The 25,644-nt window shown below is 40.8% G+C and overlaps 1 protein-coding gene across 3 annotated transcripts; it reads left to right on the top strand.

The window, feature by feature from the left end:
- Positions 1 to 857: 857 nt before the first annotated feature.
- On the top strand, positions 858 to 17,276 carry TXNRD3 (thioredoxin reductase 3). Of its 3 annotated transcripts, XM_062500914.1 has the most exons (16): positions 864 to 1,238; positions 6,614 to 6,674; positions 8,245 to 8,354; positions 8,543 to 8,656; positions 9,261 to 9,333; positions 10,205 to 10,324; positions 10,716 to 10,858; positions 12,269 to 12,384; positions 12,493 to 12,718; positions 12,946 to 13,038; positions 13,476 to 13,552; positions 14,156 to 14,312; positions 14,515 to 14,622; positions 15,473 to 15,568; positions 15,784 to 15,918; positions 16,050 to 17,276. In XM_062500914.1, exons 1-16 carry the CDS (start codon positions 960 to 962, stop codon positions 16,110 to 16,112), a joined length of 1,971 nt encoding a protein of 656 aa, XP_062356898.1. In that variant the 5' UTR covers positions 864 to 959; the 3' UTR covers positions 16,113 to 17,276. The 3 variants fall into 3 exon arrangements, 2 of the variants coding, with proteins under 2 accessions (XP_062356899.1, XP_062356898.1); XR_009933572.1 differs by lacking the exon at positions 16,050 to 17,276 and having other exon boundaries at positions 858 to 1,238; positions 14,558 to 14,622; positions 15,784 to 15,826; XM_062500915.1 differs by lacking the exon at positions 14,515 to 14,622 and having other exon boundaries at positions 862 to 1,238.
- The last annotated feature ends 8,368 nt before the right edge of the window (positions 17,277 to 25,644 follow it).

The raw sequence follows: 25,644 nt of genomic DNA, 5'->3' as shown, positions 1-25,644 counted from the left end.
ACTGTGCTTTCCTCACCTACAGAAAATAACTCCTGTCACTCAGAAGCTTGCAGGACTTGATTTAGCGAAGTTCTTAGATGTTAAAGCAGGTCAAGCCCTTAGGACTGCTCGCAGAGAGCCGCTGCTGCAATGGGCGAACGCCGGGTGTCCCTGCGGGGAGGTGCCCGAGCTCTCGGGGCCATGGCTCCCCTGTGCTGCCCCAGGGCAGGACCGGGCAGGGCTGCTCCCGCTCCCTGCCGCACACCGCCTCTTCCCGTGCCTCTGCCCGGGACCACGGCCACGTCCACCCTTCAGCCCCGGCAGTTCGTGGGAAGAGAGTAATCCATCTCATCGGAGATGTATGCAATAAGCGATGCTTCAGCACGCCCTTCCTTTAACTCCGGAATGCGTAAGAAAATGAAATTTATTATGCTGTCTTGGATAATCATACATTTTATTACAGGAGACGCTCCACTTGTACCCGTTCTCCTCCCTGTGCAGGAGACCCAGGGGACAGGTGGAGGCAGACACGGGAAGCAGCTTCCCCCCCCACGCTTGGTCCTAACTTAGAGGATACCGAGGCAGGCCAAACCCGGCCGGTCGGGGACACGGGCCGATCTCTCCAGGCCGAGGTAAACCCCGCCAGCTCGGTGAGGGGCCGAAGAACAACCCGCAGCCCGCCCACAGCTCCGGCCGCCCGGCCCAGCACCGCCCTCCCTGCCAGCCCCGGCCAGGCGGGCTCTGAGGCGGCCCCGCCCGGCACGGCCCCGCGCCCCGCCCGGCACCGCCCTCCGCCGCCCATGCGCGCTCGCCCCGGCCGCCTGTCGGCTCACTTCGCGCCCCCTCGCACAGGGGAGAGAGGCTTAAACAACGCGAGTTTATCCTTCTCTACGCAGCCTTTAGGCAAATAGATACACTTTCTCCTGTGGCACCAAAGACTTTTTATTCTTTCACAACGATTCATAGTGCTTGTGGTTGAAATGCAGGGCGGAGAGCCCTCCTCGGCCTGTTGTTCCCCCCCGCTCTCTCCGAATAGGCCGGCCCGGCCCGTCACGCTGCCCGCTGCGGAAGGGGCGGGCGCGGCTGGGGCTGAGGGTCAGCGCGGCCGCCGCGGGGAAGGCGCCGGTGCTGCCATGGCGCCTCCGCCGGTACAGACCCGGCTCCCGGACTGGGACGGGCTGAAGCTCCGCGTGCGAACCCTCATCGCCTCCCACCGCGTCATGGTCTTCAGCAAGAGCTACTGCCCCTACTGCAACAAGGTGAGTTGGCGGCGGAGAGAGCCCGCTCGGCGCGGTCCCCGCGGGCCCTCCCCTCGAGGGATGCATGGGCAGAGCTGTGCCCCCAGGGCCCCGCTCGGCTCGGGCCGGGCGCAGGGAAGCGGCGCTGAGGGAGGGCGGTGTGGGGAAGCGGCGATTGCTGCCAGCGGCGGCACCTGCGGGGTTGTGAGCGCTCAGAAGTGACGCCGTGTGCATCCCGCTCCAGCACCACGTGCGAGCCCTGCAAAACCACTTGCCAGGCTTGAAACCAGGCGAAGATCCGTGGCGTTCGTGGTAGTTCTTTCTCTCTGCTGCGCTGGGAGATGGATGTACGGCGAGTTCTGCCCAGCGTGCTCGTTCCTCAGCTCTACAGCTGCTCGAAGCTCGGGTGCTGGCTGTGTTCATTTCTCGCTGGAAATTTGGGTACCGCGTTGTTGTTCAGCTTGGACGAAGCTGCTCCCCACGGGAGAGACGAGTTGAGTTTTCCATCCTTTCTAAATTTGAGGAAGGTTGACTCTATAGCAAGTGCGTAAGTTCTAAAGCCTGGTCGCAGTCTGTGTTTAAAAGAAGAGAAAAGCACTCTTGGTTAATGGGATGTTTAGAGAAAAAATATATTTTTAGCCCTGATTGTGCATCAGTGTCACAGGCTGGCTATAACTAGTAAGCCAAACTCATTAAAATCTCAGGGCCTTCATTAGAATTTTATGGTTCCAACACACTGGTCATATATCCACACAGGATCTGAGAACTTGTAGGCCTTGGGTTTCTTGGATATTTACAAAAATATGTTATGAAACTTTATTTAAGCCTCATGCTACCATATTTGATATGGCCATGGTAGGAAGAACGTAATTGGAACTGTTGAGTCAAGTCCTGGTGTTCCTCAATAGAACTGATAACCAGGAAAATACTCAGAAGCCACACTCCCACTTCTAGGTTAGAGAATTCTGTGGAGGGAAGAAATACTATGACCCCATTGCAGAAAACTTAACTAAATATATCCTATCTCACTTGCAACTTAATTGAGGTTTTGAGAAAGGAAACTTCTGTAGAGGAGCAACCAAAGCAATGCCTTCTAAGAGCCTTTTGGCAGATAGTAGAACATAGTACATAGCTCAAATCCTTCTTAACAACTTACTCGAAGTTTCAGTAAATGAAGAGTTGGAGTCTTGCTCTAGTCTAGTCAAGTTGACAAAAGTGTTATCTTCTGCTAAGGAGAAATCATTTCTTGAGGACTTCAGAGTTGCCCACTGAGAAATACTTAGTCGTGCATATCAGTGTTGCCCTATGTGCTTTTAGTGCTTGTGATTGTACATGCTGATGCTCATGGCACTCAGTTCAGTGGGTTTGAGATCACATGGTGGCACAGTAACTTTTTAAACCTTGTGCCTTTTTCCTTCATCTGTTTGTGGTGTTGCAGAGGATCTAGACTAAGACAAGAAGAAGAGAAAAGACTTGATTGTAGTCCAGTAATTAAATTCCAGATTGTTATTTTCTGCATTTGATCATAGGTTCTCCATTAGGCAGATTGCTTGCTTCAGGGAAGCAATCAGATATGAGGAATATTACCCTTCTTGTCTTGAAAAGAGGAAGAATGAATACAGGGAGTAGGAGAACCCTCTGTCATGGCGCTTTCTATGAGGGGGAGTTGAAAAACACTGCATGAATTTTTGTGAAGAAATAGGTCATAAATAGGGGTGGGGGAAGAAGAGCTGACTGCCCTGGTAGGCAGATTTCCTTGTCTTATTTTCCTACTTGGAGCGGAACAGAAGGGTGATATAACCAAGCAAATGTGGAGAAGGGGTATAAATTGCAAACAGAAAATTAGAAGAAGAAAGTTTATGGAAAAAGGAAGCCTTACATGAGACATCAAATGATAAAACAGAGGAATATCTCTTAACACTAAGGGTACTAACAGTCCCTCCTATCAAAGACTTGGAAATTAGTTATAGGAATGGGAAAACCTACCAAAGACTTAGAAATTAGTGAAAGGAATGGGAAAACAATGGGTAATGTAGGATTATTGTTAGCTGATCAAGTCTATAGAGTTAATGAAGTGGATATAATTTGAAAGTGTATTTACATCTTGGGTACTTAAACTGTAATCACATAGTTCTGAGTTTTTAGACAGATATGAATAGTGTGCTTTGTATTGTCTTTTACTGTGGATGGTTGTTAGCAATGTGCTTTTGGTAGGATTAATTGAAAAACTAAAGATGTTTAGTGATCGTGTTCTGAAAGGACCTAATTTGGGGATGGAAAGAATTCTGTTTCAAGTGGAGGTAGCCATGCTAGAAGAAAATTGAAAACACACTTTTATTCAGAAACAGAGCTGCAGATAAATTCCCCAAGTGAATTAAGTAGGTGATTGTATTCAGGTTAGCTAATAGCATGACTTGGAAATTGTGCTGTTGTTCTTCTGCAAATGCAATTTGTTGTTCCACTGCTTTAACAGGGCAGTGGTGGTAGAATTACTTCCTTGTCGTAACTTAACCTGGGTGTTTCTTCAATTTCTTAGCATCCAGAAAAGATAATAAGTAAGATAGAAATGCATGAAGACAGCATCGTGTTTTAGCATGAAAAAATGACAAGGCTGAACACTGATATGTTGAAATTCCAAGAGCAACAGCTGTGGTTGCATAGGAGTTACTGGTTATTTTAGTTATATTTTATGCTATTACAGATTACATTCTCTATCCTCAGGGGGTTCTGGCCAATTCAGCTGTAGCTATTATGGGGTGTTAGCTGATACTTGAAAAAGCAGATCTAGGACATACCAGTATTATTTTATGGTGTGTAGCTTATTTCAAACCTGCTTAACTACCCTAGTGACAGAAAGCATCTCTGGGAAGAATTTCCTAAAGTTAGACCAATTTCTTGGTTTTAGAGGGATTATCTGTTGTTTAATAATATTTGGAAGTGTTTCTAGTCCATAACTTTTTGTGAAAACCTAAGGGGTTTAGTAGGTAACTGAGGCCATTGCATTGGTAAAAAGGGAATTAAATGACCAGTGACCCTGGTGTCCCATCCCAGATATTTGGAGAAGTCACAGTTTTGGCTTTGGGCTACAAGGAAGAAAATCTCCCTGAATGAAACTGCTGAAGTTTCCAGTGGTGTGTGTGTGTGTGACACAGGAATTTCTTGACCTGAATCTGTATTAAGTTTTATTGAGTTCAAAGTTTTCAGTGGATCTTCTTTTTCATTAATTGGTCTAATAACTCCTTTGATCTCATTTTAATTTTGACTTCTACAATGCCAGATAGCAGTAAGCTTTCTGGTTGTGTTCCCTAGGGAGGTTTACTTCCTTTTCATTTCAAAATTGTTTTCTGGTAAATGCAGTTGTTGCTGAGTGCTCCAGTGAGTATTTCTGAGAAATCATTTCCTGTTCAGCTTATGTAGATATTACTCATGATTAGTGTGTTATCTTTTTGCTCCTCCTAATCATTTCCTTCTCCAAAGCAAAGTAATCTATTGTCTCTTGCCTGCACTGAAGATTTTGTAACTGCTCATGTGCTTGCTATGATCCTTACCACAACACAAGTATGATTTGTTCATAAGTGTAAAGTGCAGTAGTTACCTCTAATTAGGATGCTGACATTTGTCTGATATTTTTTCTCTCCACTGACTATCTTCAGTAAAGAATAAAGGTGGTCTAAATGCCTTAAATCTGTCCTTTCTTGAGTGTAATCTTTCTTGGTTTAGTAATGTTCTGTCCTGTCCTCCCTCCTGCCAGCTGCTGTTGCAATGTTTTGGCAGAGTTTTTTAAAAAAGAAAACAAAAACTAATGAACACTTGCCTGTTACTCTGCTGCTTTGCTGCAAACTAAACCAGCAGCCAAGCAGCTAATTTTCTGATTTGCCTTTGCATTCTTAACACTTCCTAGTAGCAATCACTTTAAGATTTGCTTTTTAGATGGTAATGCAATGTCTTGCATGGCATTTAGCTTGGGATTTGTAACAGCAGATGCAGAGCAGGAAGTCTGGAGTGGTTCCCCTGCTGTTTCCCTTTCATTCTGTCTGTAGCCGAAATCATTCCAGAAAGCAAGCCTGAAGGTAATGGTGAGCTTAGGACAAAAAAATTCAGGGGTCATCTAGATGGTTAGAGGACTGGAGTATCACACACACAATGTGTGAAGGAGGAGCTCAGTTTGTTGAACCTTGATAAGTTCAAGGTTTTAGTTGCTGCCTTCAGTTGACAGGTGAGAAGTCAACCAGACTGTTATTCAAGTTGCAGACTGAAAGGCGAAGAACCAGCAAACGTAATCTGCAATTACAGACACTCCAGTAGGATAAAATGAAAGTTCTTTACTGTGAGGATGGTCAAACGTTGAGCCAGCCCAGGTGCCTCTGTCCTTACGGATGTTCCAAATGAGAGGACAATGCTTGAGCAATGAGTTCATGCAGATGGCCTGGAAAGATCTGTTAGAACTTCCACAGTTTTAAAACTGTAGAACCAATATAGTCAATTGCTGAGGTAAAGCTTTTTTTTTGAATGTTACGGTTTATATATAATGTGGTAAGAAACTTAATTTGTAGTTGGTACAGAATACAAAGTCTTCTTGTTTGCCTGCATAAAGAATAGGAACAGTGTGAATCACAGCAGCGTTAAGAACATTTTATTCCTCATGTGTTAGACATCTTTAAACTTACTAGATGTGACTCAACATACTTTTAGTGAAGCTCTGTTAGTAAATTTTAGGTTTGTCAGAAAGGTGGTTGAAAAATGTTCAGACTCCATGCTGGCAAGTGAGTCCATCCCACAGGCATTCAGTGATTCTTGCTAGAGCTCTTTTCACATGCCAGTTTAACAAAAAATGTTACTGTAGAAGTCTTGTTTCTAAAAGGCTGCCTGATTTCAATCAGGTAATGGTACACTTTGTCCATCCAGGACTGAGGTTATAAAAACACCCAGCTGAGTGCTGAGTACATTTGGAAAGTGTTGCTTCCTTCTGCAGCTTTTTATAATGTCCTTTTTTTAAAATTTCCTTTGCAGTGGTTATTTTTTTATGTATTATCTTCTATCCCTTTTTTGGTTTGTTTTTTTTTTTTTAACTTTTTTGCTGCTGCTTTATCTCTGGTTTTCTATGTGGCAGTCACTTCCATGGCTTTTGGTATGTCAGAGAAGTCAGCAGCTAAGCAAATTGTATCTAGAAGCTTTTTCTTAAGGTAATGGGACTTGTATTGGAAGGTTAAATGCTCTGGTTTTAAGTGAGGAACACACAAAGCATGGAAGTGCCAAACTACCAAAGCTGTGTGGAGCTGTGGCTGTGCCTCAGAGCACAGTAACTTAGCCTTCGAGGTTACCTGTGTGTCCAGCAGTGAAGTTTTACCCTGAGCTGAGAAACCCTTGCACTGCCGTGGTGTCTGTTCCTGTTGCAGGTGAAGGAACTCTTCCGCTCCATGCGTGTGGAGTACTATGCTCTGGAACTGGATGTAACTGGTGAGTAGGAGAGAAAAAATGTATCACATGCTTCTGCTTCATGTAACGAAAATGAGTGACTCTCCATGATTCCTTAAGATGTTTTGAAGTTACTAGGGGATATGTGAAACAAGTAAAATACATTTTAATATATGCAGAGATAAAGGCAATTGGGCTCTAATGTGGATTTTATACAGATGTGCGTTTCATATAACTGAAGGCTTTGACTCTGTAAAAATCATCAGGTGACAGAGAACGTGAGATCTGCTTTCTCTCCAAGGAGCTATGACTTCTCGGGTAAAGGCTTGGGATTTTTTCCTGCTCCTGGTTCTCCTGTGGCTTGAGACCAGTAGTTAATGTTTCACTTGGTGTATGGGTGACCTTCTTTGGGAAAGGTGCTGAGTCACTGGAAGGAAGGGTAACTTGGCCGCTGCTAGTTTCAGGTTGCTTTTTCCTTAAAGTCCCAGCTGCTTTAGTTTTAAGACATGTGCAGTGACTTATGTGTATTTGGACTTAATGCATGTAGTTTTTAATGTAGTTTTAGGAACAAATAGTTTCTTATATGGTTCTTACTAAGTTTGTAAATGCACTTTTGATAAGCTGTTGAGTGTCTATTACTATTTTTTTTTTCTGTACAAAACTTTTCAATGCTTTCCTTAAAGTTCTAATGCCTTTTCTGAGTTTGTTTGTTTTTTTTTTTTTTTTTTTTTTTTTTTTTTTGCCTAAGCAATGTTTGGGAGAAATGTAGCTATTTATTCATCTCTTCTTGGTTACTTCTTATTCAGGTTGTCATACTGTGAATTAATTATAGCCCAAGATATGTGAAGTACAATGCACAACCTTTTTTTTCCTGGAATTACTTCTGATTCACAATATACTTCCCTTACTGTTGCTCCAATTACTGATGCTAAATAGACACAATCTTGGAATAAAAAGATTTTAGTCAAAGTGATTAGTGTAAATTCCCATTCTCATTTACTGCTGAGAGATCCAAATTGAGCCTGTGTGTAGGTGCTGATGATTCAGATGACAGGTCAGGTCAAGCAATGATAATTTTAGAACTAGAAAGTTTCTGACAGTGTGGTGGGTAGAAAAAGTAGGAAGGTAGCTTTAGGGTAAGTAGAAAAGCATGTTCATACTTTCCTTACCCATCATCTCATAACACAAAGCTGCTGGGCAAAATTATGTACCTGTGCACAGAACATACTCCAAAACAAGATAGTTCTCATGCAAGAAAAGTTGTGATCATCTGTGATAGCTGGAAAATAATTTTTGTGTAGTATTAAATGTCACACTGTCAGAGACAGATAAAAATGCTCAAAATACAAGAACTAAACTTTTACTACTTCTCTGTTACTCCATTCTGTAGAATTGTGGTTTGAAATACCAATTTAATTTATGTATTTAAGCCTGCTTCTTTGAGAAGTTGCTTCTGAAGACTTGCTTATGTCCAGTAAACCTGCAAATGGAATGTTTGTAGTAAAATTGTCTTGGCTGGCCTACAGTGTATCACAGTCCAAACCTTTAACACTTCAGGTTGTCCTAAAAGCTCTCTTCCTGTTTATAATGTACACATTTCTTTTATTTTTAGATGATGGAGCCAGTATTCAGCAAGTCTTGGCAGAGCTGACCAACCAGAGGACGGTGCCTAATGTATTTGTGAATGGAACTCACATTGGTGGCTATGATGCAACGTATCAGGTAACTTGGCTTTAAAAATCAGCTGGAAGTAGACAAGACTGTAGACTGACAAGTGAATTTGCTGTTTGATCATAGTTAAATTTTGTGTGACGCAGTACGCTGGGTGACGTAGGTCAGAGGAGGCAATATTATCAGTTGTTTGCTCAGAAATGTGTGCTAATTTGATTATTTTTTTCTTTTTCTCTCAGGCTTATCAGGATGGATCACTGCAGAAACTCCTTGGGGACAACCAAATTGCAGAGCCTTATGAATATGATCTCATTATTATTGGTGGTGGCTCAGGTGGACTTGCATGTTCTAAGGTATGATGTGAAAATGGCATTAAAGAGCAGGTGGTATGTAAAAGTGCTTCAAGAGTTAATCTCTCTATTAATTATGTTGGTATAAAACAGTATTTTGATGAGTATTGCTGTTCAACTTGTTAATTAATGTTAACTGTGCCTTTTCATATGGGGTGTGCACCAGTCCCCAAACATGGTGGTGCTCCATTGCAGTGTTTCTAGTTTCACCTTCTTTTCCATCCATGAACATTGAAAGTCAGTTCTGTCCTTCTGAAAGAAAAGGAGAGCTAAAAGCATAAATATTTCTTTAGGTGAGGTAGAAGCGAATCATAGGCTGCTGAGCCCATCTCATACCTTTTTCAGATCATGGCTTTTGACAGCATAGGAGGACATGGATGCAACACTGAACGTGCAAGGAGCCATTCAGAGTTTGGAAAAAAAGTCAGTTCTTGAGGGATATCAATTGTTGTCTAGGGAAGGAGATAGAAGAGCCATATATGATAATGGCTAACTAGTGAAGGTAATAAAAAAAGCTTCTATTAGTGCCAAGTGTATCATGATCATGAATGAGTGGACAGGCTTGCTTGGTTCTGTGATGCTGACTAGTCTGCTTCATCTTTTATAGGAAGCTGCTGCCTTGGGAAAGAAAGTAATGGTATTAGATTATGTTGTTCCAACACCTCTTGGAACCACATGGGGTAAGCTTTTTTTTTGTCTTGTATTTGATGATGTTTGAGTACCAGTGATACATAATGAGATGTTACGTATTATGGATTTGAGCTCTTAGGAATTGAGGCAGAGTTCCTGTCATTCTGGTACACAGGTAACAAGAGTTATTTTCCTGGCATGCCTGCTGCTTTTCTAGATGGTTATTTCTGTTTTGGGCATTCCTAACTGTTCTTTGTCAAAAGTTTTTTTTTAGCTTTTATTGCTGTCAAACCATGTCTAGGTAGTGTGTGTGTGCATGTTCACATTCTAATGTTTGTGGGGATATTTTGCGTTTTAGTTCATCCAGTTCTATTTTGTAGACAACTGATAGGCTCCATTTAGAGCAGTGACTCCATGGCTATGTATGTCTCACCTTTCCCTAATTAAGGACAGCTGCTGGCTGACCTCATTAGTGAATATTGGCAGCTGAGAGCAAGTAAGGAACTTCAATGAAACTTATATGGAGTCAAGGAACAAATGTGCTCTTGTAGATAGTATTTCAAACACGGGCATATTTCGAATTCCCTATAATAGATGATGCTAAATTGTAGGAACTCAGGGCTTTTTGCCTTGCTTACTTGACAACCTGACTAAAATCTGAAGCCTTGTGGAGTAGGTAACTAGGGTCTGCGTTTGACATGCTGTAGCTGTCTTGGGTCAGTGATTCTAATAACATCTTTAAGTGAATACAAGCTTAGTGTGTTCATTGTATTTTAAAATACCCCTTGCAACAGAAATTTCATGTTACTGGTGTGGCTACAGCAAACCTTCCTGAGTGATTTGAGCGATTATACAAAGTACGTGATAGGAAAAGCATAAATTCTGTTAATAGAAGCAATAACATGGTTCTTTCCATCTTAGGACTTGGTGGCACGTGTGTAAATGTAGGCTGCATTCCTAAGAAACTGATGCATCAAGCAGCACTTCTGGGTCAGGCACTCCAAGATTCAAGGAAATATGGGTGGCAATATGAAGAACAAGGTTGGTAAGAACACAGAAGGCAGACCAGGCTGTACAGATGAGATGCTGAACTCAAGACTGTTCTTGTACTTTGCACTTAATAAATTAGAGGCAGAGTTCAGTTATTTCCTTAGGTGAATCAGGAGGTGTCCTTCTTGAGTCATAGAAACCTTTAGGGTTGATAGTTAATTGTGTTTTTTCCCTGAAATAAATGACAGAACTTCTAGAATGGGCTTAGTTCAGATAGTAGTAACAAGTTACATAAGTGTTAACATAGTAGAACAAGACCTTAATATGTATCCTCATTACTAATAATGATGTTTTCTTAGCATGATGTACAATGAATAAGTTTTTCTTAAGGGGCATATTTCATTTTTATTTTCTTAAATATGACATTAGTGTCTTGTTTCAGTTAAACACAACTGGGAGGTCATGGTAGAAGCAATCCAGAACTACATTGGTTCTTTAAACTGGGGCTATCGAGTGTCCTTGAGAGAGAAGTCTGTGACATACCTCAATTCCTATGGAGAATTCGTGGAACCACACAAAATTAAGGTATACTCTGCATTGAAAATACTTAGCTGGGAGGGAAAACTTGTGTTCTAGAAGTGCCTTATAAAATTCAGCACCAGAAAGGCTTTATCTTAACATTGCCAAGTTAGGTCAACTGAAGTTAATAACTCATTTGTGAAGTTACTGATTAAAATAATTATTGTACTTTAGTACCTGCCACAGTGTTTGCAAACCTAGTTATGCAAGAGTGATGTGGATATGTGTAAACCTGTGTCTTGTAAGAATAGAGGAAGGTGGTCTCAGTTTCTACCTTCATGAGTGATTTCAGCAGCCTGAGTGAGAAGGTGGGGAAAGAAAGCGAACTGTAGCTGTATGATTTTGCAACTTGGAAAATCCTCATACTAAAGCATAAAAACTATTGAAATTAAAGTTAGATTAAGCGCTTGCATAAGAGCTCTGCTAGAACCTTGTGCTGTATCAGCATACAAATTAAAGTGTCAATTTTGCAAGACAAAGCTTGTTCTGGCAATCTTGCTGTTAAGTGATCATACTGAAGCAAGGTTAACCTAGAAGTGGGTATTGAAGGAAACTGTTGCACTCAGTGGGTGTAATTGTCTGTGTTCAATATCAAGGCTGAACTACTTGTGTTTTAAACCAAGATCCTGGCGCTGAAAGGTAATAGTAAATTCAGTTTACCTGGTGTACCACCTGTTCAAGTGTCCAGGCCACTTAAGTGTCCCTAACCAATAAATTAATTAGAACAGAGAGACTTCCCTGAAGGAGGCTGGACTAGATGACCTCCTGAGATCTCTTCCAACCTGAATACCTGTTGACTCAATGGGGAGGAAGTTTTCCTTCATTTGTGATAGAAAACTAACAAAGAGCAAGAATGAAGGTCAGATTTTGGGAGAGATGCATTGGCAAGATGAAATTCCAAAGACCAAGGGTCTCTAGAGGTCAAATTAGTTAGAATTCATGCAATGTTGGGTCTTAGGCCCTCTGAGATGAAATCATGTAACTAGTTACCTTTTTTATTTTGTTTTTTTTAATTTTTACATTAGCCAAAGAACTGATTCATGTTATGCTGTCCCCTACGTTGTGCTGCCCTTTTATTGGGGGGGGGATAAGGGGGTTGTCTTAATTTGTTGTGGCTTTTTATAACTCAGAAGTCAAATTGTTATGAATAATCCAATCTGAATTAGTAGTTAAAATGGGCAGGATTCAAAGAGTAAGGGATTTTAAGTGATCTAATGGAAGAAAAGCCTGATAGTCTGTTGTTTAAACCTGTTGGTCTTCAATGACCTGCATGGCATCTCTAAATGCATTAGTTATTGTTTCATATTGTTTATTCTTGGTTTTTAAATATATCTACAATAATTCAGAAATGGATTGCATAATTTTTATTGTAAAGCATATGATAATGTCTTGTCTTAATTGTGTCTTCATCAACAGGCAACTAACAGAAAAGGACAAGTAACTTATCACACAGCAGAGACTTTTGTCCTGGCAACAGGAGAAAGGCCAAGATACCTGGGTATCCCTGGAGATAAGGAATTCTGCATTACAAGGTGAGATAAAAAGGGCACAAAAGACTGAACTCGTCTGCTCTAGTGTTTGCCAAGACAAACAAGCTTGTGCTGGAAGAACCTTGTAGCTTGGATTTCTTCTCTTTTCAGTGATGACCTCTTCTCCCTGCCTTACTGCCCTGGCAAGACTCTGGTTGTGGGTGCTTCCTACGTGGCTCTGGAGTGTGCAGGGTTTCTGGCTGGCCTGGGTCTGGATGTCACAGTGATGGTGCGTTCCATTCTTCTGCGGGGTTTTGACCAAGAAATGGCAGAAAAAGTCGGTGCCTACATGGAAACACACGGCGTGAAGTTCATCAGGAAGTTTGTACCTGTTCAGGCAAGTGCTTCCTTCAGCTTTCTTCTCTTAACACATCATTACTTTAAACAGTGCATGGAAAGTGCAGGTGTTTTCTGGGAAGGCTTTGGCTCCCTGCAGAAATAAATGTTTTATGAGACTGAGCTTTTTGTACTGCTTAATGATAGATTAGTAGGGTAATGCTTGAATGACAATGGAAGTGAGCTCTGCTGCTTCAGGTCATTCTAAGCTTACAATAATTTGCACAGGTTGAGCAGCTGGAGCAAGGAATGCCAGGAAGACTGAAAGTGACAGCAAAGTCTACTGAGGGACAAGAAATCCTTGAAGAAGAATATAACACTGTAAGCATTTCTGGATTTGAAATAAATGGCTGTAGATGCACATGAAAAGTACTGAAATACTTTTTCTTTAACAACTTGAGGGGAACTCCTCCTTAAAAAGTTGTTCATGTAAATTGCTGAAAGAAAAAAAAGTGGAAATTCAGTATTTGTCTTTAGTTGAATACTGTCAGCAAAATGGGTGAAATTTTATGTGCCTAGAATTTAGTTCATACAAACAGTGTGGTTGTTTCTGGTTTTGTTTTGACTTTTCTGTTAGTTGCATCTCTAAAACATTGTTCATGGAAGAGAGTTTTTTGTGGCTCTTTCAAATTCTGGAAGAAACAATTTAGAAGTAATTTTATTCATATGCTTCAGTTTTTCCACCAAAAGACTGAGGAAAATCTTATTTTATGCTTCTCTTGCATAAAGGTATTGCCTTTAATTTTGGGTTTTTTTAGGTTTTGATAGCCATTGGTCGTGATGCATGTACCAGGAATATTGGTTTACAGACAATTGGTGTCAAAATCAATGAGAAGTGAGTATTGCTGAATTCCCTAAAACCCCTGAATGCAAGGGTTTGGTTTTTTTTAACCCCTGTAAAAATACCTCATGATACATGATGATTTTTTAATTACCACTCTTATATATGGTATATATATGGTTCTTATATATGGTATTCTTATATATGGTAATATATAAGAACCTTTGGTTCACCAAAGTGAACCTTTGAAACCCTTTTTGTCCTGGATTTGAGTACAATTACCCATTTACTTAATTTCTTTAATAGGTACTTTGTAAAATAACTATTCTGAGTGAATACGTACTCACTGGTCATTGTGCTGAAAGCATAAAGCTGTATAATAATCAGATGAAAGATTGTGAGTCCAAAGATGTCTGAGCAGCTTGACTGTCATCAGCCAGGCACTGTTGTTCATGTCAGAACTGGCCCACTGAATACAGACTTCAGCTGTGTGTCAGAGTTCCAGGTGACTGATGCTCTGAAGTGTGCAGTTGAAGTAAAAAAGTATATTTAATGAAATTAGCTCAGTAGTTAGAATAGAGTTTCTCCCCTGTTTTTTGCAGAGATCCGAGGAAAGTTTGTGATGCTGAATTCTGTGGTCTTCTGTTTGTTTTAAAGGAATGGGAAAATCCCTGTAAATGATGAAGAACAAACTAATGTGCCTTATGTTTATGCAATTGGGGATATCTTGGATGGAAAGCTTGAACTTACTCCAGTTGCCATTCAGGCAGGGAGGCTGCTGGCCCAAAGGCTGTATGGGGGTAGTTCCAGAAAGGTAAAGCTATAAGCATACAACTTCAACTTAATTCTATGCTTGGTGCCTCAAAACTGCAGTAACATGAGTTAATTTATGTCTTGCAGTCTGTGAGCTCTGCAAGTGTTTTTCAAAAGAGAAGAAAGGTTCTTACAGAACTTTTTCTATTATGTACTGTGTAGAACTTGCGTAGTCTAAACATGATTTTTATTTTTATTTTTAGTGTGACTATATCAATGTACCAACAACAGTGTTTACCCCCTTAGAATATGGCAGCTGTGGGTATCCTGAAGAAAGAGCCATAGATGAATATGGAAAGCAAAACTTGGAGGTAAGAACACCCAAGAGTCAATTAACTTGTAGCTTGAGAGTGTTTTTCCTGGGTCTTGCTGCTTTATTCTCAAAGCATTATGTTAACAAGATTAGAAGTTTAGATGGGTAGAACTGTTGTGACTGTGTTTTCATCTGGACTCACAGAAACCCAGGACTGAGCTTAATGCCCATATTAGAATTGTGCATAACTATTTGCAGGTGGCTGAGAAGCATTTGACTTCAGGAGGCCACACTTGGGTTGCAGAGCTGTAGGAGTTTTGTGTTGTCATGAATTAAAGTCTTTTATTGCTGAAGTGTACCAAACTCCTGGGATTAGCTATTTTCTGCTGGTTCACTGTACTTGAATTGTGAATTTATTTTTTGCTGACCTTAACATAATTTCTATAGGAATACTGGGGATAACTTTCCCATTTTATGATTATATCTGAGGAGTTATGTTGAAGCTGCTTGCATGCCTTGTGTTTAATTGCTTGCATCTTTCAAGATCACTTGACATAGAGCTTCTATTAACTGATTTGCATAACAGGTTAAACTTGTAGTAACTGGATAATAATTTAGTACATTTCTTTTTGAAAGTTTGATTTGCAACTACTGTATATTATAGCCGTTGCTGTCTTTATCAAGTATTTAAATCAGAGCTTTATGGTTTGAGTCAAATCTTTCTCTGCTGAGTTTTGGAGGATGGACTCTGTGGGCTGAGTGGAAAAAATTACTCTTGTCTAGTTTGTTATAAACAAGAATATAGTGGGTTAAATGCCAAACCACCTATTTATAAAGATTTTAAAAAGTAGAATGTGTCTGACTGAATCCATGACATTCTAATGCTCATTTTCTTGTTTTCCTCCCAGGTTTATCACACTTTGTTCTGGCCACTTGAATGGACAGTGCCAGGCAGAGATAACAATACCTGTTATGCAAAGATTATCTGCAATAAACAGGACAATGTAAGTAGCAAGCTGGAATGGATATGCTGAGGGTGTTGTTGGAATTGAAAGAACTGCAGACCTACTTTATTTGAAGAAGTTAATTTTTTCTTAAAGACTCTGCTATTGACCTGTTTGCATAACACTTTTAGTGTAGTGGGAGTTACATACTAGAGCTTTTGTCAAACTTTGCCTGGTACTGACTTGTGGTTTTTTTTTTTCCATCTGTTCTAAAGAATCGTGTGATAGGACTGCATGTTCTTGGACCAAATGCTGGTGAAGTTACCCAAGGTTTTGCTGCTGCAATCAAATGTGGTCTCACCAAAGAATTACTTGATGAAACAATTGGTATCCATCCTACTTGTGCAGAGGTAAGAAAGGGGAAAGGCATAGCCTGATGCAGAACCTTCTCTTGGAGATGGTTTTACCAAGAGGAAATCAGTAGCCATGTGGATGATGATGCAGGCAGCAGTACATAAGCTCTTCTTTTGGTCTCTTACAGGTGTTCACTACAATGGATATTACCAAATCTTCTGGGCAGGACATCACTCAGAAGGGCTGCTGAGGTTAAACCTGCTGCTTTACACGTTTCCATGTTGTGCACTCTTGGTCCTCTGGAAGCTCTAATACATCCAACTGTTTTGAAGCAAAGTTAACATTTGCATCAGTACCACTGTACGTGCTGCAGCTGGGAGTGGTGCCTTTGAGAGGCTTCCTCAGTGTGAGTTGTGTTGCACATGGGAACAGTAATGCAGCAGGGAAATCTCAGACTGGAAATCCTGCCTTTGCTTGGAATTAGCACTGCGGTGCTTTCTTGACGTTGTAGCTCGCAATCTTCTTGCGAGGTGAGCTACGACTGATGGCTGCCAGGCAAGGCTGGGAGGTTCTCCTGTCTAGTCGGATGACTGAACTCCTCCTGAAGGAAATTCTTACATTGCACAAATTAAAGCTAATGCTTCTAGTTCCGGTGTCTTGTACAAATGCTTGAAATAGAAGACAAATATATAATTGAGTGATTCTTGCCAACAGTTTACAGTTGACTGATTTATCTTTTTGATGCATTTTGTTACACTTAATTGTATGTTCAGTTGAGGAAAGATGGCATAAATAGGATGCAGTGTTGAGCAGTGCAGTTCAAGCACTAATCTCCCATCCCAACTAGTCTAAAACTTCAGAGTAAGTAATGTAAGATACCACTGTTGTTCACATTCACAGATTTTTGATCTCAGGTGACAGCATGTCTTTAAAATAAAAATTTGAGGTGTAGGCGTTCTTACGTGTCAAGGCTAAAGAGCGTAAGCACAAGACCGTGTCAGTTTGCTTAAATCTGGTTTCATCTCTGTAACTTAAAACCTCAAAGAACCCAGAATTATCTGTGCTGTTATGTGGAATGTTGAAGTCCTGGAGAAGCAAACTTTGTCCTACTAACACAGTAGGTGTCTGCCCATGGAGGCAGGTGTTGTACAGAGCTGCTCTGAATCATGTGGCAGCCCAGGGCAATGACCTGTTGTGTTTGTGTAGTGTTGTGTACTGTTAGTACTTTGAAGCTCTCTTCCACCCCAAGGATTCTGTCCTGGGGGAATTGTGCTTGAATCTGGGTCTTAGTTTTGTCCAAAGAGGTGTTTTAAAAGACTGTTCTGAACATTGTATGATAGTAACCAGTTTTTAACTATTTAATCTGTGACCTACCGTGGAATTTGAAGTTCAATAAACAATGCATACAACACTCTGTGGTGTCTGACCTCGTGGTTTATGTTGCCTGAGATTTTATTTGGCTTCAATTATGTTGTGTATCCCATACAGTACTAAATATACAGTATTAAAACCTCTATGGATTTGTGCATATTGTAGTCTTTTAAATGGAGAAACAACCTGTCTTGTAGCCACTGGGGGCTTGCTCAAGGTATCAGATGTGCTTCTGTTCAGGTATACAGAATTGAACTTAGGTTGAGCTCAAACTTGAAAGAGCAGTTTTATACAATTTCTGTATATTCCAGAAAACTCCAAATACCTTAAAGTTGCATTTTTTTAACTGCAACACACCTCAAAGATGCGCAGTAGAATCTAGTTGGAATGTTAGCAGCAAATCTTGCCTGGTGTTCAAGTTTAGTAACTCCTGGAGACTGGGGTTTTGCTCAGTAGCACTGCAAAATACCTTTCACCTGACATGGAAGGTGCTTGCTGAGCTGTGGGTGCTGCTTTGCTATGGAGCTCTGGGGAGTTACTTCTGGTCCCATGGAAATGATGACAAACTGAGTGGGAATTGCAAAGTTTACCTGGTGTAGCCCTGTTGGAGAGGAAGTGAGGGAGGAAGTTGAGTCAATGAGTACTAATTCCTGAATTTGCTATTAGTAAGCACTAATTGAGTTTTATTTCAAATGGAGATTTGATTTGCAGGTTCATGTTAATTGATCAATAATTACCACTTTGCATATCTGTAACAGTGTCCTAATTGCAGATGTTCCTTATGTCATGCTTGCCCTGGCTGCCAGCTCTAGGTGATACAAAGAGCTGGTGGCACTGAGAACTTTTATATAGTTATTCTTTTAAACCTTCAACTCTCCAGCTAAAATACATAGTAAGTAGCTTGTAGCTGGAGGAAGTGAACATGTCACTTGTGCTGACATGTAAAATAAAATGTGCTGTGATGAGATGACATAGATCAAAGCCAAAATTTTAAGCTGGACAGGAAGTGTTAAAGAAGAAGGTAAGATCTGAGAGGTGGAACCTGTAACAACAAAATAAATGGCCTGAAATTGGCACTCCAGCAGTGGCACTAATGGCAAATTGGTGCTTACATTTCTGTTGTCATAAATGTTGTTCAACAAATTTTGAAGAGCTGTTCTGTGTTCTTAAAATACTCTGGTGTTTATTCATGCTCTAATACCAGGAGCTTTTTATAAGCTGCAGTTGAAAATGCTCAGTTGTAACTGAATCTGTGCTTAGCTGCTTGTCTGCATTACTGATAATTACGGCACTGTGTCTCGACTGGAGCTCTTGAAACAATGGATGAACAGCAAAGCTGTGTGGTTTTTTAACTTATTGGTGAAATTTATCTATTTCAGGTCCAGAAGTGGTTTTGATTATAGTTATGGTAAACATGGAAGACAATCATCAAATTATTAATGGCTTTCCACATAGCATAAGTTTTAATTATATCTTGAGCACTGTAATTTGTCTTGAGTAACACAAGCAGCTAAAGTTGGCCCGTGCAAGAACTGTGGGGGCAAGTAAGAGACAAAAGGGGGAGCCGAATATTCTGTAATAAGCCATGAAATGCCAAAATCAGACACAAAAGCCTTTTCCTGAGTAACTGAACTGTTTAAAGCTTCTGATTCTCACATTTCCCCTTGGAGCTGCTTTTGACAAAGATTTGAAGCATTTACCCTTTTCCAGCACATCTCATATTGGCAGAAAATTGAAAAATAGGGTTGGTTTTTTTCCTTAGCTCTAAACTGAAGTTAAAAGTCCATGTTTAAATCCTGCACTTGTCAAGACTTCCCTGAATATTGGCAAGGGAAAAATTCCTGGATGTGCCTTAGAAGAGTTGGGAAGAACAGAGGAAGGAAGGATCAAGCATTTTAACTAAAAATAGTAGTGGATCTATTGAATGTCATGTGCTTTGTGGTTCTTGCTCTGCAAGGGGAGAAACGTTCAAATTACCAAAATCAGCTGTAAAATTGTCTGCAGCAGATGGCTATGAATAGAAAAGAAAAAAGTTACTCTTACCTAGAGGTTTAAGTAGAGATAAGTAGAGATAGCCAAGTTTGGAGGGGTTTTTTTGACTTGTAGTAATTTTTACTAGCTTTTCTTGAAGTAATTTGCCATTCTTATAATGTGTAAAGTTCAAACATTATAGTGGTGAAATTCTAAAGAGCTCTAGTTTCTACATAGAAAAAGTCCTAAAAAAAAAAAGATTATTTGGAGGATTTATTTGTGGGATTTGCAACCATTTAGCGGCTTTGTGGTTTTGACCACTGAGAGGACAGAAGTGTTATTTCTTTAGTGAACTTGGTTAAAAATTCCTACCTCACTTTTCTGAAATACAGTAGTTGGGGAGTTGTGTGTATACTGTGGTGTGTAAGGAATTTGGTTTGTCTCCCTTTCCCACTACACCCTGCTGGGATGGATTTGCCCCTGTGTGTGCTGCTGCTCCATGTCTGCCACTGCAGGTGCACCTGAGCTGTAACTGTGTGGGCTGAGGACACAATGAACCTGAGAGATGCACAAGGAACTCCCTTTAAGCAGTACTTGCACTGCTGTTTGCTTTTCACAGAGGCTGATGGCTGTGGGTACACGCTGGCAGAGTTCATCACTGCTTTGTCTTGTAAAAATGTGACTCTTGGAAACCTGGCACTGTCTCCTTTATGTAACCTTCCCTTGGACATGCTCTGACTTGGGGCTCGCACGGTGTGTGGGCGAGGGCAGTTCAGGGCAGGGATGGGGTCTGGGCTATGGCAGCTGTAATGGAGTGGAAGTCATGGGGCTGGAACTGCATCAGGAAAGCAGGGGGCCCACATGGGCAGAGGTTGGGCAGAAGAGGAAAAAAATTGGTGGAAAGGGGAGGATTGGTTTCATCTGGGATTTTTCACTCACCTCTTCTTTTCATCCCTCTCCTCAAGCCGGATGAAAAATTGTGATGGAGGCTATACCAAGCCCGAGACAAAAATGCTTTGCTGGGACTGTATCAGCCAGGTTTGTTGCCAGGTGATATGTCTGCATGTCATCTTTTCTGGGTGTAAGTAGAGTCCAGTGAGCAGACTGGGAAACAGACTTGACTATGCACAGTTCTGTTTCTTTGCAGGAAGAACTTCCCTCAGTTTGATTAATTATGTTCCTCTACTTGTCCGTCCCCTTTGACAAGATCACTGCCTCCCCTGTGGAATATGAGATCTTCCTACTCTCTCCCCTCCAAAAAAAGAGGTCCCACCCTTTCCCTGGAGCAAACACCCCTGCTTTAATTCTCTTCCCCTTCCTCTGTCACTTTCCAGGCTTTCAATTACAGCCCAACTGCATGTCTATTGCTCTTGAATGTTAATTTTATTGACCTTTGCCAATCCCTGCCCTCCTCCCAGCTGAGGGACAAGCTTGAAAATGATTATTCCTCTCGAAGGTGATGAAAAGTGCTCCTTGATTGCCAGATTGGCATCTCCATAACATTCAAGGTCTCTGCTGAGCCGGGGAGGTGGAGGAAAACAAGCTTGGGAACCAGGCCAGCTGCTTCCCACATTGGATGAAGCATCATTAAACAGCCCCTTCCCTTCAGGCTCCAGTTTGTCTCTCCCTCTTATTAAAGGAACTGAGTTTCTAAGTTAGGGAGCCCAAGATTCTGCTGTTGAGATGTTCACATTTAATTTATCTTGCACTCCACAGGGGCTGAAGTTCATCTTGCTGTTCCTGACCTAATTCAGCAGGAAATGCAGACTTTTAAAATGTGTTTGTGCCTTGTACTCAGGTTTGCTGATATGGGCTGTGACAGCAGAGGTGAAAGCTTTGCTTTGTCCTGCATCTGTGGTGTGACTGGGTTGGTTACTTAACATCTCTGAGGATAAGTTTATATTGCATGAGTGAGAGGATTAGTTGGTGTTTGCACAGCACTTTAGAGTTCTGAAGTGAGATGTGTTTAGGGCAATGTCACCAACAGGATCTATCTGACATGGAACTGTTTCTGGCTGAGGGCCTGCAGCTGTGTCAGGTCTCGTTGGGGGCCCTGAGAAGCTGAATTCCTGGACTTCCCTGTACAAATTCTTTAAGCAAATTGAGGAGGGTTAACCTTGGATAGCACCAGGTGCCCACCAAGCTGCTCTCTCATTCTGCCTTCTCTGCACAGGGAAAGAAAACATAAAGAGGAAGTTTTTAGGTGGAGATGAGGACAGAGATGACTCACCAATTACTGTCATGGGAAAAACAGATTAAACTTGAGAATAAATAATTTAATTTACTGCAAATCCATACTGGAGTAAGACAGTGAGAAATAAAAATGAAACCAACCTTCTTGCCTGACTCAGCTTCGCTCCCAACTTTTCTACCTCCTCCCCAGGAGCACAGGGAGATGGGGGATGGAGGGTTGTGGTCAGGTCATAACATTAAACCTCCACTGCTCCTTCCCCACACCATGCCCCTGCTCCAGTTTGGGGTCCTTCCTGGAGAAAGCATCCCATAAACTCCCCCATGTGTCTTTCCCAGACACAGGTTTGCATTACTGCCTTCAATCCCTTCTAAATTATCAAGCACAAATAAGTAGTTCATGCTTTTGGGATGGGAATTTATGGCTTGGCACTTCTCCTGTGTCCTTCTGCTGTTCACAAAATGCCATGAATAGGGCAGAGCTGTTGTGTTTAGTATCACACCATCTGTGCATTGCTCCAGTATTCCAAGAGCCTGTACTTGTAATCAAGGATTAAACTGTCTTTGCAATTCATCCTAGTGGCTTATGATAGCAAGCATAGATTGCTCCTAAATATTGCAGAAGATTTTTGAGCCTTGAGTTACTTTCTTCCAGCATGGCAGGAAAGACAGATATATTTGTCAGACATTGAGAAAGTAATACATTTCAAAATTCAGAAAATTCTAAAGATAAGATGATTCCCTGACTAGAGTTTGGGCACACTTTCCTTACCTGGTTATTTTCTTCTGCTCTGAAGTAAAAAAAAATGGTTTCAGCATGCCATCAGTAATATTTTATTTTTAGTGCTGTTTGTGTATAACAAAATTAAAGATTAAAAAAAAAAACACTTTATCATCCCTAAACCTAACATAAACAAATGAGATTACTACTCACAATTTTGGATCCCTTTATAAGTATCTGCTACACTTTTTCACTTGGGATCTTAGGGGTTGAGTTGTTTGTTTTGGGGGTTGTTTTGGCTTTTTTAGATTTAATAGCTCAAGGAAATGGAAACAAGGAGGGGAAAGCATAAGAATGGATCTAAAACATAGCTGTCCCCCAAGGAAGGAGGAGTCAGGTGTCAGGAAGGAGGAATGCAGTTTGTAGTAGACATGGGTTATGTTCATCTCTGACTTTGGCCAACTTGGTGGTCTTTTTCCCTCTTACAGGAGACATCACTGCTTCCTCTGGCAGAGGTGACTTGGGCTACACCATGGAGAGCTCACCTTGCTGGTTTTTCATTGCTTCTGTGCTGTAAGCAGATGGTCAATACCTGGAAGATCAAAATAATTTTTCCAGCTAGTCTTAAAAATACATTTAAAAACTTAATGATTTGCAAAGTGAAATATAAAAATTTCAGGGTAATTCTTACACTAAATTTTTGGAGATTTTTTCAGTTTGTGGTTTCCTAAGTCAGCCTTTACTAGAATGATGGTACTTTAAATGTATTCAATAATTATTGCAATGTGAAAGATTTTAGCCTTTAGTTTGAGGAGTACTTACCTACTGTGAAGGAAACTAAGTGGTAGTCTAATACTCTTTATCACTGATTTGTACTACATTAAAATTAGGATGCCAGCAGCTGGAGGAAAGATAAAATATTGTATGGCTCCTTTTTCAGCCTCAGTTGCTGCTTTGCTTCTTAGGTGGTGGTCTTCTTAGGTGAGCTCAAGTAGCCAGCTTGCAAAAGTTCTGTTTCCAAAGGACATCCAGGATTCATTTTCTGGGACAGCAGCAGGTCACAAAGCTCAGGCAGTGCCTGCTCACCAAACTCAACTCTAACTCAGATATGTTTGTATTTTTTAACTATCTTCTCATAAAAGAGGCGCTTTTAATTGCCTGTCATCCCCTAAGAATCTTGCCCTTAAACTTGTGAGAGATGTGCTGGTGATAAACTGTTCTTAGGCTGGCCCCGACTTTGCATTTGCTAATAAGAAGGAACAGCTGGTTGTTGCTGTCAAAGCCAATGCTAAGCAGTGGAAAAATGTCAAAACTATATTATTTTGTAGTGAAGTTTATCAGGAAAAAAGGTCTCTTAAATAAAGCTTCTTTAAAGGTTTAAAAAGCCCTCTGGCTAAGAGCCAACTTCAGGTTTTGTTTTTGGTTTTTTTTGTCATTGCAAAAATTAATTTTTCTTTTATCCTGTTCTCTAGTAGTGTTCTCAGGAAAACAATTGGATGAAATAATTTTTTACCTTCCTGGGAATTAATCTTGTGTGATCTGATAGTTTTTTATTAAAAACAGCAGAATGCTGGAGTAAAAAGGGCTGTTTGCACGTATCACAGACATACCTAGGCTGTCACAAATCTTGTCCACTCAAATATTTCATTTTTTTTAATCTTTGAATTCTTGGATGGAACAATGAGATTATATCAGTGGACACAAAGCAGAGGTTTTGCAGGTATTAGTGAGAGATGAGACATTTGATTGAATTTCAAGTGACAGACAGTCATCCCTGAAGGAAGAACATTTATATAAAAACTTGTGGATTTCAGCATTAAAGGTGGATTTTTGAGGTGCCATATACTCCCTGCTCACTACAGGTTAAAAATGCCAACAGAAGATTCCCCGTTCAACTCCTACAGTCAGGCTTGGGACAGTCTCTACTGTGTCCTCAGCTCACAAGATAAATATAATCAGTACATTTCTGGTGCTTTTAATTTTCAGGTGGGTTTTATTACACCTGACCCCCTCAGTGCTGGGTGCTGTGCTGCCAGCAGGGTCTGCTGCCCTCCATGAAGGATTTTACTGACCTTGAGCCTCTCTCCCAACTCTTGTGCTTTTGAAACTTTGGGGCTTGTGCTGTCAGTGTGCTCTGGTCTGGGAGTCTTATTTCTGAAACAGGAGGAAAGAACCCTGCCTTGACCAAATAAAACTGAAGTTTTCAGTAAAACTGTTCCTCTTTTAAATCTGGGTAAGAAAAATATCTTGATGTAGTCAAATAGAGCTCGTTTGCTTGAAGTGTCATCAGAGCAAAACAGTGTTGGATAAACAGAGGTGATGGAAAAAAAATCTGAGTTTCCTATGGCATGCATAGTTGGACTCTGCAGTCTTACAAAATTAATACAGTAGCCTGCTACATGGCAAAGACTCAAGGCTTCTCCCACCCATGGATTCTGGCAGAAATGTTCTTTGGTGGGAGTAGGCAACAATGCCAGAAGTCCTCTCCATCATGTAATTACTACTGCTTTATTTATACAAAGGTTCAGCATGAAAAGGATCCTCTCCCAATAAAAGACCTCTCCAGTGATGTGTTACTGTTTGTGCTGAAGCTCAGATATGCAAGGGATTTGTAATTCACAGCAGCAATGAAAAAATTAAGTAGGGTCTTATTTGCAGTGTATCTTCCTGCCAGAAGAAGAAAAAACCAAAAGACAACTCCCTCTCTGAAGCATATGTAACTCATAAAATCTGAAAATTGCTTTGAAGCATTGGCCTTGTACAGAGCTACACTGTGTAACTGGCTTTTTCAAGAAACCTCTGCATCATATGCTTTAAGGTATGTACTAAGTGATTTAATGGGGTGTGTCATTTTTAATTACTATGGAAGAGCATTCATAAGTATAAAAATGCAAGTCATGTCCTCTTGGCATTACTGCTTCTAAAAGCATTTTTATGTAACCTGCAGGAACCAGCACAGTATTTTATTTATCCTCTAAGTGCATGATAGTTCTACATTTCTGTGATCTGCAGGATGAGTTCAGTGGCTGATTCGTGGTAAATTAGCCTTAACTGAGCTCTCAGAAAAAGTGCTGCCAATATCTGAGTTTAAATGGTCTAAAATTAGCTCATCCAGCTTTATAGTACATCACTATCTTAGAAGCATATCAGTTTTCTCCACCCTCTCAATGCCATCTAATGCAGCATAATCTCTACTAACAGGAGGAAAAAAGCCATGTCATTGTGATTGCCCTATCTGTGCCACAGCTGCATCTGAGTCCTGTGGCCATCTGTGGAAAACAATTGATTTTTTTTCTTTTTTCTCTTGATATTGAGTTCTCAGCAAATCATTAGAATTTAAAAATGACATAAAACCTCTTTAGAGGAGAAGGTGATTTGCTTTGAAAAAGTGTCGTGTGCAATTTAACCTGCAGTGTATTGTAATTGATGTTGGCTGCCTTTGACAGTTATCTCATGATTTTCTCCTCGGTGCCTGTGCTCTGGCTCTTCCAGGTGAAAGGAAGCTGATGCTTGGCAAAGGAGAAGCTGC

This window comes from Cinclus cinclus, chromosome 12 (genome assembly GCF_963662255.1).
Source record: "Cinclus cinclus chromosome 12, bCinCin1.1, whole genome shotgun sequence".
Lineage (NCBI taxonomy): Eukaryota > Metazoa > Chordata > Aves > Passeriformes > Cinclidae > Cinclus > Cinclus cinclus.
Note: the sequence above shows the minus strand (reverse complement) of the source record. Positions and strands in the feature narration are given on the sequence as shown.

Coding starts and splice junctions, on each gene's coding strand:
- TXNRD3 (XM_062500914.1), top strand. CDS start 960: ATGCAGGGCGGAGAGCCCTCCTCGGCCTGTTGTTCCCCCCCGCTCTCT. Junction 9,334..10,204: donor ACCTCTTGGAACCACATGGG/GTAAGCTTTTTT, acceptor TTTCCATCTTAG/GACTTGGTGGCACGTGTGTA. Junction 14,313..14,514: donor ATGGGGGTAGTTCCAGAAAG/GTAAAGCTATAA, acceptor TTTTATTTTTAG/TGTGACTATATCAATGTACC.